The 17,672-nt window shown below is 42.9% G+C and overlaps 1 protein-coding gene across 1 annotated transcript in view; it reads right to left on the minus strand.

The window, feature by feature from the left end:
• Positions 1 to 4,175: 4,175 nt before the first annotated feature.
• IFFO2 (intermediate filament family orphan 2) overlaps positions 4,176 to 17,672 on the minus strand; it is a 37,364-nt gene continuing 23,867 nt past the window's right edge. Inside the window, exons 2-9 of the mRNA XM_074161570.1 lie at positions 15,848 to 15,908; positions 15,453 to 15,548; positions 13,080 to 13,220; positions 11,185 to 11,327; positions 8,581 to 8,701; positions 6,195 to 6,284; positions 5,394 to 5,524; positions 4,176 to 4,583 (exon numbers count right to left, since the gene is read on the minus strand). Of these exons, the coding sequence (XP_074017671.1) occupies positions 4,478 to 4,583; positions 5,394 to 5,524; positions 6,195 to 6,284; positions 8,581 to 8,701; positions 11,185 to 11,327; positions 13,080 to 13,220; positions 15,453 to 15,548; positions 15,848 to 15,908 (889 nt within the window). The 3' untranslated portion in view covers positions 4,176 to 4,477. The remainder of the gene's footprint in view (positions 4,584 to 5,393; positions 5,525 to 6,194; positions 6,285 to 8,580; positions 8,702 to 11,184; positions 11,328 to 13,079; positions 13,221 to 15,452; positions 15,549 to 15,847; positions 15,909 to 17,672) is intronic.

Here is a 17,672-nt window from a genome sequence, read left to right on the forward strand (position 1 = left end):
TCCCGTGGGTTGGTTTGGTTTTGGTTTTTTTTTTTTTTCCCCCGGAGCCAAGGGAAACAGAAGGGAAACGTCAGGAAATCGGAGCTGGGGCTGGGAGCACCCACCGGTCGTCGGGGCTTTTCCTCAGCTGACCTCGGACCCGTGACCCCGCTTGTGTTTTTGCTGGCGGGGATGGTTATGCGAAAAATAAATAAATAATAATCTCGTATTAGATGCAGCTTTAGGTCTGTATTCAGGCCCAATTCTCATCTATTGGTTTGTTTCATCAAATTAATTCCAATTTATACCGGTGCAGATAAACATAATTTATCTTCTAACCAGGTAGAAGACAAAGCTCGCTTTGGGGCGGATTTTAAGGGTGCTGCTATCACCCCCGGTTTTTAGGGGAGCAAACGGAGGTCCTTCCCCTCCGCAGCAGAATTCCTCGCAATCAGGGGTGGGGGGGAAGGGAAAAAAAGGCAAATAAACAGGGGAAACAGCACTAACTCTGCAGTTCACCTGTTTCGCTTGCCCCAAGGAAGCGACGGGCGAGTGCCTCGCAGCCGGCCGGACCCCTTGGATTGTTTCCACCTTGTCCCTTGACACCGTCGGAGAATTTGGGAGTCCCATCAGAGCAGAAGATACTTTACAAGGGAATTATCGCATTTGCTAACAGAGTTCTGTTTGCACTTTAAAAACCTCTAATAAAAATAGAATATATACTGTGTTTTTTATAAATAGATTACACATTTAGCTTAGATGAGTTTTGTTACATTCCCCCCCACAGACACTTTTTTTTTTCTTTTTTTAAAGAATTTTGTTTTTTTCGTTGTGTGAACTAATACAATAATTACTAAGTCTTTGAAAAAAAAAAAAACTGTTTGTACCACATTATTCTTTGGACATTTTGGAACAACATGCATCCACAAAAGCAACCGCCATTTGTTTAGTGAAAACATTTGTTTTGTACAAACCCATTTTAGGAATTTGATCTTATTATTACACGGCGAACAAGCAAAAAAATTTGCTTCCTTGAAACCCCCTTTTAAAAAATGAGAAACAATGAGGAGGATTTTCTGATTGTAAGTCTAAAAAAGTGTCAATATGACACCACCTTAAGAATAGAAAACAAAAAGAAAGTATTTACAGCTTTACAAAGGAAAAACGGAAGAGGTCATCAAAATCATTTCCAGCATTTTCACAATTTTTCTTTTTTTCTGGCCAGCTTTTGATCTGGTTTCTCCAGAGTGGTGATACGCGAACGGAAGGGGACCACTGTCAGCTCAAGCAGCAGCATCGTGTGACACTAACCCAAAGACCTCGTAGGGAAACTACACCCAGGACCAACCCTCCTAACTCCCGAGGGGTCGATCCGCCGAGTCCTGTACAGCCTAAAGGAAAATAAACCCCCAATCCCGAGTATGAAAACACCTTTTCTTCTTTAAAAATGGATTACATATGGTTATAAGAAACAGACACCAACAACCACGGTAATTTACCCTCATACACATCACCGTCGTACACATTATTTCTATCCCTTCTACTACAGACCCACATCCCTTACACTTACCAACAAACGCAGCCCTATTACAGATGCTCCTCGTAATTATGGCTCTGAGATAAACCGGAGGTTACAATTAGCTTCTTTCCACAGCAAATTTCTGCTTCCTCACTTGGCTCTCGCTGTCGAACTGAGGGTATTCTTCCCTGCCCTCAACATACCAGCTACTAGTTTCAAGAAGACTCAGCCTTTTTTTCCTACCAGGACACTGAGCTTTAAAGAAAACAAAACCCAACCAGCAGCTAAGTTGGACGGCTGTTAAAATGGCTCAGTTTCTCCAGTCCCAAAGAGCATTTCAGAATTGAGGAGAGCTGAACGACAGCCCCCGAGGAGGCCGATTCGCCGTGTGAGAAGATGCTTCAACAACACCTCCACCAAAGTCACTAAAGCATCACCGACATTCGGCTTTGGCAGATCCTTTCTCAGCCTGGTGAGAAACTATGGATTAGCAGCTCAAGTTCATACAGGCTTGAAAAATCCTTAAGAGTACTTAACTGAAAACATGCAGTCCCAGCCCCCTCGGAAAAATATCACATCTCTTGCTCCCCACCCTCCCACCCCCTGACTTGCAGCCCTAGTGAACATGACCTTCACCACTTTGGCCACCTTAGAAATCATAGGAATGAGCACTTTGGAATAAGGTTTCTTTTCCGGAGAAAAGCTATCTACGTCTACGTGATGAACCTTTGGAAAAGCCCCTACCCCACAACCACAGGAACCGAGGATTTGCTGGCTCCTCTGTGAATAACTGCGCTGAGTATTCCAATCAGTAAGGAAACCACAGGAATATCCTTGGATCTATTTTGTTGGACAGAAGCCATCACTTGTGGATGGTGGCCTCCACATTATGCATCCCGACGGACCAGCGGTTCTCTTCCCTGCTCTGAAAAGCACAGGGAGCCCGTTTGATTCATGGGGACTAAAAGCACCATAGTGTCCAAGCAGGGGACGGAGCTGAACAGCGATGGAACTCCAGGAGAGCAGCACAGGAGACTGGAGAAGACATTACTGTCCCCACAGTCGCAGTGGGAGCAGAAACCCCCCGAGGTCCTGCCCCTCTGCAGAGGTATTTCTGCCCAGAAACGCCCATTTGCTGAGACACTTGTGCTCTTTTTGGAAGAAATCCACGCTGATCTATTCTGGCTGTACGCTTACAATGCAGCCCCGCTGATTTCCAATCAATATGTAAGGAGAGGCTTGGAAAAAATACTCAGGAAGCTAAAAAGATCGGCCAGCTTACCTTTCCATAACACTGGGAGGGTGCTTAAACCGGGTATTTCCCTGTCCAGTCCTAGCACTGCTCCTACATAGCAGTTTCTAAGCTTCCTGGCAGGAAAAAAAAAATACATTTGGTATTTACTCCAAGTCTTGCAACTGCTAGTGAACTACACAGTTACCTTTAGGCAGTATTAACTACACTGTCAACCTTAGACTAAAAAAACAAACAAAAAATTATTGGCTGAGGTTTATACCCTGTTTTTACCTGGCTGAGGTGCTACAATTCCCATTAATAACCACAAACAGCTTGACGATGCCAGAGTTTCCTCAAATACCACCAAGCGATGTGACTTTTGACACTGCTTTCTCCTGCGTAAAAATACAGAAAGGTTGACAAAGCCCAGGTCTTCTCACTTTCTCACAGAGAAAGCACATGGCTCTTCTTCCCTAATTCCAGGGCAGCAGTAGTTTGGGATTCATTTTACTGCGCCCTAAAAAGGATTACAGTATTTTCTGATGTTCAGCTTTTCTCAAGAGCAGTGGTCTGGACCTCTCCCAACGGCGTGTCTCAAACCTCCATCTATCCCACCGCATGTCAGTTTATCCTGATGCTTCAACTCTCCCACTCTAAACATCATGAAAGCAGCATAAAATGGAGTTATCTCCCTGTCAGCAAAGTAAAATCTAAAAAATGCTATGGTTTAAACAACAACAACAAAATATCCTGAAAACAAGAAAACACAAACCAACACGAACTGAAGGGCTGATTCCCCTCTTAATCCAATCACCGGGAAACAAAGGCATTGTAATACGACATTCCTCCTCAAAAGAAGCTCTACAGATAACTAACATGTGCAAATGTGTTTTTAGCTTTCCTTTCCCCAAGAGATAACTGTAGCCCAGCAGGGACCAAACATTCCATATAAATAAGGCGAGCTTTTTTTTTTTTTGTTTGTTTTGATTTTTGCATAGTATTTTATCAGTGATAGTCCCACCCCAGGGAACCTTCCTTCCTCCACCCACTTTGCCACCGAGCTGAGACCCGCTGCTTCAGATTCTGGAGTCCAGCAGAAACTTGCATACATCTCAAAGGCTCCTTCACCCCAAAAAGGATGGAACGAAGGCATTCCTTATAATATTGTATAACTGCTTAATCCTAAAAGCTGTCTCTAAGCCCGCTATTATTTTTAAATGTTTACAGTTCAATTTGGAGGCATTCTCTTTTTGTGCCAGACATTGGTAATTGTACCATAATTGCCTTGGGTTCGCTTCTCATTTTGCCAGCATTCTTTTTGCCAATCAGTGCAGCAGTTCAATAAAACCAGAAGCTTATTGAAATACCCAGAGCCTTTGCAGCACCATTCTCTGCTGCTACCAGATTATTATTTTTTTTTTTAAATAATATTTTTTTTTTTTTATAAAAACACCTGCTATTAATATTCCACTGGAGCTCAAAGTGGCTCAGCTTGGGGCAAAGGCACAATTAAAACACCATGTTTTCTTACAGGACTCTGCATTAATGATTTGTATAACAATAGAAATTTACAGCACCAATCCTTGGGTGGGGTGGGGATGCGTGTAGGAATGAGTCCTTAGAAACCCTGTGCAAGGGCTTACAAGTCTTTTGTTTCTTTTGTTGTTTTTTTTTTCCCCCATCAGAGTATTGTTTTTTAATCTTTTCTTGTATCTTCCCTTTCACTGGAATGCTCCCACTACGTATCAGCTGACCATGGGCTCCACATCCGTCTCTCTGTCCAACTCATCCTGAATTTCATCTGTGTTTCCTGAGTCGCTGCTGGCTACAGAGCTGGGAGATGGAGAATTTCTGTAGGAAAAATTCAGAGAAAGGTTTAGGCAAAAATTTAAATATCAGTGACAGAAGAAATAAAAGAAACTTTTAAATAAAGTGGTCACTTTCACTCCCCAGAACAATTAAAATATCCTTTATTAACATTAAAATTTGGGTTTACAGTAAATATCAGAGTAAACTTCAGCATCCCGTGTGCTGGGACCCCATCCTGGCCATCTCCTACACAAACATAAAAGCTGCCCTGGGTTTACAGATGGGGAAATAGAAATTAAGTCCAATGAAAATCCTACAGAGATTTTCATCATCCTTAATACATACAGTCTTGAAAACTCAAAAAAAAGTTTCTCTTCTTATTCTTTTAAGCCAGGGTGTGTACTGGGGGTGAGCAAAAGACAATAAAAATCCCTTGCAGTATATAAATGGGTTTTTAACACAGGAGAAGATTGAAACCCAAGCTCTTCATACAAACCCAGAGTCAAGTTTGAATCTGGGCGTTGGTTTGTTGTAAGAGTTCTAGGTCTATGACACTAAGTGTCCGTCCAGGTTAGAAATGAGGTAATTCCATTTATACCAGCCAGTCTATTGGTGACACCCCTGTTTTTGCCAGTATGTGTCCAATCCTTAAAAGCGTTACTGTGTGTAGGAACTTGTACTCTGTTACAGGGTTCCTTTTAAGACTGAGACATGACCCTGAACAATTCAGGATTATCTAAAGGACAAAGCTTTAGGACAAAATGATACTATTGCCTTTAAAACAACTTGGCAGGAAACAAGAGCAAATTAAATTCTTGAAGCACTGCAGGCAGAGTGGTAATATCTGATTACCTGTCAGCTGAGCCTTTGATAAGCCTACGACAGGTTTCCATTTGTACATCCAGGCCTCTTTTCATACTGCACATTTCCATATATTCATGAAGGTGGCGATTCATGTCACTCTTGGCCGTGGCCAATTCCAGCTGTAAGAAATAAGAGGAAATAATCAGCTTCGGGTGAGTTGGTAGCAGCTTCTCCCAGCCTCCCTCCACTGTACATACTGGTGGGGATGGTAAAGCTGCCCGGAGCCAACCCAAAACACCCACACAATATATGCTTAACCTCAGTGTGGTATTTATTCAGCAGCTTATACCAATGTACTCATCAGCTTATAAAGTGCATTTTAATCAGAGCTCAACAGTGTTTTTAAGCAGCTCTCAATTTCTTTTCTGCTGCTTGGCATCTTGTTTGTCAACATGCAGTAATTAATGAAAGCATATTCCAGGCAGGGCAAAGGCTTGGAGAAGCTACAGCTGTTGTGTCTGGCAACCTCCAAGGCCATGTCTTGTAAAGCCTTTCCCAGTGTGACGGTGGATACGCCAGACAAACGGGGAAAACAGAACAACAGTGCATTTTTATTCTTTGTTCTGAAGGTTGTCTCTCTACCAGCTAAAGATTTACACTTACTCAGTAGCAGTGCTGTTTAGGGAACGGTATTTAGGAAAAATCACAAGGGTGTGTCAAAGGAAAACGCCTTCCCATTCTTAGACATATAGACATTCCAGCTTTCCTCTATGTGTACACCGGACCAGAACACTGCGTGCGTTTGTGTCCATTAGAAACAACTCATATTGGCGTGAACACCTTCCTCACCTCTATCTGCCCTATTGTCTCTTGGTATTCCTTGTCTCTCGTTTTAAAGAAAGACTCTGTTTCGTGGATCAAGTTTCCCAGATTTTCTTCCTGCAGGGGAAAAGAGGACACACAGAATTAGGAAGAAACTAAAAAGGAATTCAGTAGCAGACTGAAGATTTTCTTATTTAGCCTCACTCAGAAACGCAGGTTGTTATGATTTTTTTTTATTTTTTTTTTTTTACATTTTTACACAGACAACTAATATTCTGTTTCTTTAAACTGGCCTAGCAGGAAACACATTTTTGTACCATGACCATGGCTTTGTACACACGAGATAAGGTCCCTGATCAAGGAACCTACAGATCAAGGGGCCAGCAGCTAAACACGGGTACCTGATGCGTGCCAAAGAACACCAGGGATTTTCCTGAACCTTTCACAGTCTGATCACACTCAGACAGACTGTAATTGCTTTCCAGCCATAAAACAATTTTTCCTTGCATTGACCACACCACTACTTACAGCTTTGCACCGGAATTCTCATTTTCCAATTACATGTTACTACTCTCCAACCCTTTCAGTCCGCATTACCTCACATGTATGCTCTGCATGTGTTGTTTCCTATTGAAATTCTTCTCTTAACTGCTCGATAAAGCAGGCCCACTCCAGCACTCCCCCTGAAATTGTCACACGTAAGAACACGTGCTGTCCCAAAGGGAACATCCTGCCAGACAACAGCTCCTGGATCATCATTGCTTTGGACTGACAGTACAGTCTGGGCTACAAAACGTATGGCACTATTTCATGCTGTCAAAGAGACTAAGACAATGCCATCGTTCTCTCTTTCATGTTATTACCTACCTCCCTTTTCCAGAAAAAAAAAAATCATTAATTTAATGCCACTGCATTGACAAATGTTAATTATGTTTCCGTCCTTTGGCCACGTCTGTGGCAGCTTTCTCAGGATCATACCTGGTATCAGCGCCGGGCTCACAGCCTACAGTTACAAGAATCATTCCACTTATCCTTTTATATGCAGAAGCGCTTTAAGGAGGAAGGTCAGAAAAGAAGGTGGCGAGGGCACCGCGTAAGAACTTGAAAGGAATAAAGCCAGTGGAAGGAAGATTCAGGCATGTAAAGCACTATGTTAAAGACCAGGCACAGACGAAGCAGTCTTTATTCTGAATCTCCATCTACAAGACAAATCTACCCTTTCCTTGTATAATTTTCATTTAGAAGGATTTAAGCTTCTTAAAACCTTTAGAGTTTTCGCACGGAAGGTCTGAGTTCGGCAATATTCCTCTGATAGCTGCGCTTATACGCACACACATGGGTATATGCAAATAAATCTGCCACTAATTCCAGCGCACGGCTCCACATTATCACTCTGCCACTCTCCCTGCTCAAAAGACGACATGTAGCTAAGCACGCTGCTTTCTGCAGCCCCAGCACTTCTGAGTAATCTCCGCAGTTTCCAAGAATGCCAGATGATACACAAATGGGAAGATGTAAATTAACAAACCCCTGGCAGTCACCACAACAGAATATTCAGGAGTCTGCTGCCTCAGCATCTTTACACTACAGCGACGATGGAAGAAGGCAGGATTATTTCTTACCTACTGCTGTTGTGCTACTCAGTAATGAAATAATAGCGTCGCATTTAAGGCTACCCACACAAAGCCAGGCCTTGCCATTCCATTCTCTCTCTAGGCCTGTTTGAAAAGGCCGAGGAGTCACCGAAGGAGGCAGCATGCAGCCATTACCTTACTTTGTGTGGGATCTTAGGGATTAAATGCAAGCTGTTTATTATCCACCAACGCCAGGAGATTCCTATTGACTGGGAAGATGGAAGCACAAGATTCACGTGTTCAGAAGATCCCTGGGGCCTTACACAGTCCTGCAACCACAGCTTCTTTCATTGTGACGGGCTGGATGTACATCTTCCACTGACCATACTAGGTTTATTTTTCTCCTCACTAGGATAACTGTGCGATACTTTATGCCACAGTATGTATGTACTATTTTGACAGTTCAAAGTGTGAATGATAATCTGCAGAGAAAGTGTGATGCTGTGCGGAAGATACAGAGCTTTAGTTAAACAACTGCTCAGGGAGACAGATTGCATGATGCTCTTCTAACAGCTCGATGCATTGCATCTTTTGACACTCGCTTGATACTTATAAATACTCAGTTTGAAGGAGCAGAAGAAATGAAGTTTGGTAAATAAACTGATTGCATGGACTGAAAAGCAACCATAGAGAGAAAGCACTAAGAGGATTTTAAAATCAAAGCAAGTTTGCATGGCAAACTGGATCCCCAGTCAAATATCCAAAGGCTCAAATGGCTAAAAGAGCAGCTCAGGGATACAGTTTCTGCAGAGAATAGTTTGAGAAAATAATAAACTCACCTCTCCTTGGAGGTCAATTGAAGGATTGCAGTTTGTGAAGTCTTCCCAAAGAAGCAACGTTTCCTCATTCTCCTCCCACGTTAAACTATCACAGTCGTCATCAAAATCGAATGTCTCGCGACTGTTAAGAAAACAGAAAAAGCATTAGTGAAAACCACTCCAGCCTCACTCCCTCAGCCCTTCAATTAATATCCTAGAAAAAACAACAAAAAAAAAGGGGCTACAAGAACTGAATGAAGGAGACAATGCAGCAGCTGAAAATCCTCACAGCTTTTACAAACAGCCTTTCCCACTGTCCAAGTCCCTTGCTCCTGGGCTCTTTGCCACCCCAAAGCAGAATAAAAGCTCCTTGTTAGCATTCCTGGTTCTAGCACACAGTCCTAGCTCTGTCCTCCAGATGGTGCTGCACATTAGTTTCCCCTGTTCGCAAAACCACAAAAATGTTTTAAACTATTCTTTTTATACGTGGGAAAATGAGCCCAAACACATTTCAAGGAATTTTACAAGAAACAGCCCCTAGGAGACTCCCTGCTGATTTTCATGCTGAAGTTCAGCCAACATTTTCCCTGCAGCTCTGAAAAACATTATTGTCAAAAATAACAACTGTGAAAAAAGCCAAACTCCAAAATGATGCGCAGGTGAGTGTAAATACTTATTGCTGACAAAAATACTGCTACAGCCACTTAAGGCTGAGAACAAACAGTGGCAAGAGTGGCCTTTAACACCGTTATTTGGTCAAGCCCTTTTTAGTACAGGCAGTTGTGCAATAAAGGAAAGTTTCAGAAGGCACTTGAGTCCCTTTTGGTTTGAACAGCAGCAGAGCGAAACACTAGTAGCTGCTTCTTGTCCTTGCTAAGGAGGCCTGACAAAAAATCTGAAATTGCTCCCAGCAGCAGCCTGCTAATTTCAGACTGATGCATTTTTGTTACTTTAGTTCACTTCCTTTCAAGCAGATAAGATCTCAGGGCGGAAGCCGAGTCCAATACTGTCTTTAGAGGGGGAAGAGCTTGGCAAAAGACACAGGCTATTTCTCTAGACTCAGCATGACTTTAAAAAATAATTTAGAAGAAACCCAATAAACTCGGACATACATGATTGTGCCTTTTGCAATTCTACTTCTTCAAATCAGATTCTCTTTGCAAGATCTATCCTTGTCAGGGAGCTCCCAGACCTGACTGCTGCTTAGTACAGACATACGCGCCGGTCAAAGCCAGCTGCATTTTGACTTTTTACTACTCAACACTTAAAGCTTAAGTTCATTACAGATAAAATGCAAGTTTCTTTATTTCTCTTAATAAGACAAGTTATTCAGCTATTTGTAAGCTATTATTTTCTACTTCACAAAGCTCCCAAACACAGACATCCTTTGAAACGTACCATTTCCAGTAAGCCATAAACACTGTTCTAGATCAACCCGTTTTGAACGTATCAACAAGATTCCTACAACACTTTGTGCCATATGTAATAGGACCAGGAGATAAGAATTTCATTATAAATAAAAATTGGGTATCACAGGACAGGTTTAAGAACAAAACTGAAAACTAAATACTAAATGCATTACCAACCTAGTAGGAATTTTAGCCTCTTGTTTTTCTAAAAAATTCACGCTCCATCTGCTGTCACACTGAATTCTAGCAGTGGAGAAGTCAAAAATCTGTATTTATTACACTGAATATCAATAAGGACCTAAAGACATCTGAAACAAGAGTCCTAACAAGAGGAGTTACCTAAAGATCATCAAGTTCCAACCCCCCTGCCATGGGCAGGGACACCTCCCACTATGCCAGGAATGCCCTCCTATATATGAAATTCAGGAGCAGAGAGACACACTCCCTGAAAACAGAACTTTTGGCAACAGCTGACGACAGCAGAGGAGCTAGTGCTCCTTAGAGAATTTCTTGTGTACTCCTACGTATGAAATACTGCCCTACATTGTGTGGGAAAGCACTGGGAATCCTTCCCTCTGCAGTCGCTGCAGAAGTTGGCAGAAGACACCCATATTCAAATGCTGGGAAAGTCAGACCCACAGTGCTTGCTGGAGGCCCCTGTGTTAAAAGAAAACGGCAGAGACCCTCCAAAGCCTGTGGCCACCTCCATTATTCCTAGAGCAGGAAGAGAGACCAGTGGGACACATCGCCAGTTGGCTGCCTGAACTGCTTTGTGTGGCACCACGATGCACAGTCACTCCTCCACTTCCACAGGCTTCCTACTGCTGCCCAATTCTATCCAGCCCACGCAGCACTAGGTTCTTCCCAAAACTCTCCAAATCCAATATTCAGCCAAACATACAGAACAGACTCAAGGTTTTTGTGCATGTTTCTTCTTTTGCTACTGATGTAAGTTAAAACAGCAAATAAACACCTAGTTTTACTACTATATTTTTAATATTCTCTATAGTTCCCTTCACCTAAGGAAGGAACAAAAACTAGTTTCTGTTCATTTTATTTGAACTTCCAGAAAACTTCTAAGTATGTACCATCCTGGAAGCTCGGGTTCAACTCAGAGCGGAAAAAAGTAATATTTCTGAAAGCATACAGAAATAACTCAATACTTGAATTCTGGGACTAAGTATACATTTTGGAATATATTTTCCATGATACTCACAGCTGATTAAACATACGCTTCATTTCATCTGTGATGTTCAAAGAGCAGCTGACCTCATCGTCAGAGAACCTGCTGTTGTCTCCATCCTGCTCAGAAAGGTCATCGTCAGATGTGAGCTTGCGTTCTTTCTTCTTGGAAGCCACCTTAATTGGAGAGAAGAGCAGTAACTAGAAGGTTCTACTGAGGTGCTGTGCCATGAGGGGCGGAAATAAAAGAAGGAGAGCCATTAGGTTTGCGCGAATATAACTGTTCATCAGGTCCCAGGCAATTCGGGGATTGCTCGTATTCAAGACAGGAATTGCGTCTGTTAATGAGTGGTGAACACAGAGCACAAGGAAGCAGTTCAGAAGGGCGAAGAGCAAAGCAAGCTGCAGGCTGCCAGCGCTCTACAGATGTTCGACTGCTCGCTGACACCGGTCTGTGATCTACTGGAGAACATGCAGAGGTTAGAATGAACCAGGGGAAAAGCAGAAGCTGGCAGGAGTGCCCAGGCAGCAGGCTCGAGAGCGATGACAGAACTCTCCCTCTCCTGCCACCACCACAGGCTGTTGCTCCCAGCGTCGAACCACCATGAAAGAATAGAAGCCTTTCCAGAGAGCCTTTATTTCGGGGTCATTCCCACCCCACCAGCAGAGGCTGCTAGACTTCAGGCTGACAGAAGAAGGGTTAACCGAACCATGAAAATGCCTGGACAACCTCAAAGAAATGAAGTTCATAGACGTGCAGAGAACTCAAGGGATACCCCTGCAAAGGGTGCAGAGGATCACTTCATCTGAGGACTGTGAACATGAAATATATTCACAGATGGTGCCACAGTCACAAACACACAGTCCGCTCCCAGCCTACTGGAGTTTTTCCTCTACTTGGCGTATCCGCCATCCCTTATTGGTTTTTTTCTCCATGCTCATCATTTTAACCACTGCATGCTTGACCAAAAGTGCGCTTTGCAGTTACCTTTGAGCAGAAAGACACGGCAATTCTACTCAAAGACAAGAAGGAACCATTAGCACAATTGCAATGGCTCAACATGCTGGAGAAATAACTGTCTCAATATGGAGATTTGATTCTTTCGGGGTACATAAGAAAAAAATAAATAATCAAACATTTAGGCAACTTCACCATAGCCAGAAAGCACAACCAGTAGAGACCACAAGGATCTTTTAGAGTGTTTTTTTACAGCATTTAGCACACTATATGGCATCTCTACACAGAGAAAAGCATCAGACTTATTGATAAGACTGAACAGGACACATATAGATCAAAGTAGAAGGAAGGTGGGTTAATCACAATTGAAACTGCAGTTATGAGAGAAGACCCACTGCATTGGGAGTTACAGGTTTGCCCCACGCAGAGCTGTAACTGCTTTCGGAGCAAATTAAATGACTTTTCTACTAGCACCAAGGAGCCGCAATAGCTCAAGGAAAGTAACTTGAATTTCTAGTCTCACCAAGCAGTCATAGCTCCCCACCACAGAAGCGTTATTTCTGGCCACGCAGCTTGAGCCAGAAATAAGAATGTTGAGATGACAGTTCTACCAAGCTTAAAACTTCTCACTTGTGAAGGGAACAAATGTGAGGAAGCCATTTATAAAAACCTAGACCCTGTAATGCTTTCCCCCCCCGCATTCATTGTAGACTAGCATCAGACTAACAGCATGTCTTAAAGGTCATCCGGAGACTTCTTTTTTTGAACTCTCTAAATTTTGTGCTCTGAGTACTATAGCAGCTTCTGCAGAAGAGAGCTACACCTCAAGACTGAGAAAGAAGGAAATATGTCTACACAGAGAAATTTCAAGAAAAGGCAAATGACCTGGACCACACACTCCTCAACACTGCTCCTCCCTCTTGTCCCCTCTCTTCTTCTCCTACCCTATGGAAAATTCATGGCCTAATCACCTGGAATATCTTGGAAACGTCTTCAGAGTTGCGCTGCTGCGCTACATCGCACAGCTTGGCTGTGATATCGATTCGCCGACAGATGTCCATGTCCACCTTCATGGCCTTTTCTTGAATCTTTGTGTCCAGGTCTGTCATGGGCTGCAGGAAGGACAGTAGTGATTATCTTCTATTATTATACAGTTCAGGAAAGAAGAGATACCCCACAGTATCTCTCTAACCCCAGGGCATACCATTCTTAAACAAAATTACATCTTGTTCTCCGGGAAAGGCAGTACACACACAATCTAAATAGACTAGACAGCTAACAATTAACGTTCATATCCGACGGTAATAAAATTTCAACTCAGAGTGATTTGCTACCAAAAAACCTATACCCACCCCAAACCAACTGCTAGATGTAACAGTAAACTTTTAACGGTCAATAAAGCTTTAAAAATGGAGGAGAAAAACCCTGTTGAGCATGTGCAGAATAGAATGAAATCTAAAACCTGGTGAGCAGGCAACACTTCCCCCCCTTTCAGACAGAAAAGCTGTGCCTGCAAGAGGTTGCTCTTAAAACAGAATCCAGGCTGCACGGCAACCTCATACATACCAGGAAAACATAAAATCGAGACCGGATCTCAAAAGATCCGTGAAAGCTTGTAACACAGAAAATACTCCTCATTGGCATTAACCTGGCTTCCAGCCTAGCAAAAATCCTACATGAAAAATATTTTGTCTTGCTTCACTCTGGGCAGTAATCATAAACATCATTTGTAAGAGATACTCCCACTCAGACAGTACAGCTGGCTCCTTATGAAGAAACACTGTTCCACAAAAAGCATATTTTCCAGCCTAGACGACACTTACTCCGTTGGAAAGTACCACTTCCATGGCTCGGCAATGCTTCCACTTTGACCGGAAAAGCAGAAAATCTCTTTACAGAGCTTTCTTAAATACCAAATCCTCTTTCTAAGGAGAAAGCTTTGGAGTTGGGTGGGTTTTTTTAGGGGGAATTGTTTTTTCTAAATTATTAGATGGAGCTTTTCTCCAGCCCCTCTCAACCACTTTTGGATAAGTTGGAGATTTTTGGTTTGCAAACACACCAAGAAAAAGAAATTTCTAAACACTGACACACTCTAAACACAATCTTATCAACTGAATAGGTACCAGCAATTCTTATCCACCAGAAAGCAAGAGTCACCTGCCAACATTTTGCATTTCTTTGCTCTAAATATTTACAGGGTGGGATTCAAAACAAGCCTTCTCACTGCTTTCCTTAAGCTCTCTTCTCCCTTTGGGTTTGGCAAAACCCAAACACACTTGCTCTCAAATTGAGGAGGATGTTTGCATTCACCGCCACCCCCTTTGTACACTCTCGGCAACATTTCTTCCCCAGCGAAAGTCAGCAGAGTGATGGAGCCCTAACGAGTTCCTCCCTTTCACACTGCCTCTAACCAAGCATGCCTCTTCTCAATTAAACACCAAAAGAAGAGAGAGCTAATTGCCGAATTTCACATGAACAGATCTAGTGGCCCCGAGAGAATGTATTTGACACCAGGGAGCAGGTTCTGCAAGCTTATATAAAGAGAGAAGGAAGCAGTTCTACAAAAAATTACCAAATAAATAAGCATAATAGGACATATTCATTAGACAACTGGCATCAGCGCTACTGCAGTCTTAGAGAGAAAGGTACCTGACTCAGTGTTCACCTGGCTTATCTCTTTAGATGCCTGCAGGAATATATGCTCTCAGTACAGCTACATGTAAGAAAATTCTCCAGTCCTAATCAAAAAGACCCCCCAGCTTTGAAGGAAAGCCAGTATCTAATGAGACATGAGGAAATCCCTGAGAAAACGAGTCTTTTTGTAAAAAAAAAAAAAAAATTAGGTTGAAGCAGCACTGGAAACAAAGCCAGGCACCTGAACGAGTGATACTGGGTTAATCTCTTCAGAGCTTTCACAGAGGGAGTTGGGAGACACATATAGCTTTTTGAACACGACTTTTTTGCATGATTTAGTGCAAAATCCCCCTCATTAGCAGCACACGGTGCTGAGTCCTTTCCTCTAACCTGCGAGTTCTCCATCCCCTTGTTTTTTTTTCCACGGCTGCAGAAGTGAACGCCGGCACTGCCAGCTGTGGAGAAGGGGAAGGGAGGGAAGAGTCCGGGTTATGGGCTAAGCAGCAAGTTAATGCATCTCTACACAGACCAGACAGGAAGCAGGGGGAAGGGTGATCTGTCTGATGCATTAGATCATAAAGGCAGCCATAATGCTAACTACGAAGCAGCACTCACTAAGATCATAACCTTTTTATGAATGAAGCCATTTGCATGACACACACATCTCACAAAGGCAGTGGGAGTTGGCCGCTCCGCTCTCCTGTACTTACATCACTCATCAGACCCTTAAAGACCACAAGTTCCGCTTTCAGCCTCTCAATCTTTTCATTTAACTCCTCCTGCAGAGCTTCCGCTTCCTGAGCCTCCTGCGAGAGAAAGCAGACAAGGAATTAAGAGGTAAGAGGGGGACATGCGCTTTCTCACTTAACCTGAGCAGGGCTGATAAGGCACCTCATCACCCGCATTTCACTTGGGCAGAAACTTCAGCCCCTTCCTGCTTCAGCTTCCAAACGTTAACACTATTCTCCAGCCAACAGCAGCCCAGTCAGCTGCTCTAGCTAGAAGAAATGTTTTTAATTGAACAAATTCAATTAATTACTAGCATAATGAAAGGTGCAGAGAAGGGAAAACCTATACCTTTCAATACAACCTACTCAAAACTTACCTCTCGCAAGGTTTCTACCATAGATTCCAGGCTCATTCTTCTTGTCAGTTCCTCTTCCCATCTGAAAGACAAGATTTGCAGGCAAAGGGTTAACTATGGAGAAAACTAATTTATTTTTTTTCCCTCAAAATCACAAGTCTTTTGATAGCTGTAGGATGATGACAGTTATTTGAAATGTAAAGCAGATGGTCCCCCCTCACTTGTACTCCCTCAAACCAGTAATACTAACTCTGTAAGAGAATAAAAGCTAAATCCACTTCCATTGGGATCGGTACTCTTCCTGCTCTCCTACGCAATATTTGGTTGCAAATAAGGTGGGAAATCTTCAGTGCAAAAAAACCCAATCAGTTGAAGGTAAGTTATCTAATCAGCAGTATCACTATTTATCTATTCGGTCCCATCAATTCATACATTGACACACCTTCTGCATCAAAAGCCTCAAGAATCTACATGCCTCGGTCATTTCCCGGCACTGCAGTTGCAAGCAGAGCACTCAGGCAAGCACCCTCGAGTGCAGGGTATACGCTGCTGCAGTATACGGAAAGGGTAGAAGAAAAGCAATCACAGTTACAAACTGTATAAATAAACCTCATCCTAACAAGCATCATTATGTTTGAGTTCATTAGCGGATTAAGTGTAAAAATAGCCTTTTTCTTCTTCTTCTTCTTTTTAAGCACTAAAAGCCTTTAAAGATCAAACCCCAGTATCTGACAATACTAACTCGAAAGCTAAGATTCTTGAAAACGTGACAACACACACTCACACACACAGATACGGTTGGAATTTTGGGGGGAGGAAGAAAGCAAAATGTGTGCCACTCTCTGAATGGCCAGTAGCACCACACGAGACTTGCCCAGCCTATTATAACAACAGGAATTACGCCCCTGGAAAAGAAACCTTGGATACCACAGGACTAAAATCAATCCTGGGAACATAATCCCTGAGTACCATCATGATCATTTCTGTTGCCACCTCAACATTTATAGTTTAGCTGAAAAAGGCAAACCATGGGCCCAGAAATCTATTATATCAAGGCATTCTTGAAAATGCACGGTTAAATCTATAAATGCATCATTTCATCCTGTTTTCAAACCCTGTGATGGCTGGATTGCAGGATATTCCGGCGGAGGCAGCTGATTTGATGCATACAGAATCCCTATGCTGCTCGATGCACCTCTGCATTCCAAGAGCAAATGGAATCCCGTCTGGAATGGGAGCCGGGGCAGCCCTTTTCGGCAGGAGCGGAGGCAGGAGGCAGGGTGCTGCTGCAGTTTGCTGTTTGCAGGCGCCAGGAGAGGCACCTGAAGGGGTTACATCTCAATGCAGCAGCAGCTCCCAGGAGCGCAACGCCAAGAGGACACGCTGGCTACATCCCCTCTTTCCTGCGATTGTGGTGCAGGAATATCCAACATAACGGCCCGCCGGTTCTCCGTTGTACAGCTGAAGTTTGATTTATGCAGGAAGACTTGCTGTGCATCTTGTTACCGGCAATGATTTACTGCCAAGCAGAGTTAAATATTTAGGCTGAAATTTGCGTTTGTCATCAAATGTTTTAGCTCGTATTTCCATATCCGATGTGTTTTTTGACTACTAATTACATGTGCATTTCTATAAAACCAGTAACTTTGTTTCTCAGATTTTAATACTAAAGTCTAAATACTAATAAGGTGAAATTCATTAAAAGCAGCCAATTCTATTCGCAATCTGTGAGATGGTCTCCTTCTGTTACAGAGGGAGCGTTACATGGCTTTAATCATTGCTCCCGGTCTTTCTGCCAGCGGGCTCTCATTTATGGATGGGAGTGGAGCAGACAGTGCAAAAATTG

The sequence above is a fragment of the Numenius arquata genome, chromosome 20 (assembly GCF_964106895.1).
Source record: "Numenius arquata chromosome 20, bNumArq3.hap1.1, whole genome shotgun sequence".
Lineage (NCBI taxonomy): Eukaryota > Metazoa > Chordata > Aves > Charadriiformes > Scolopacidae > Numenius > Numenius arquata.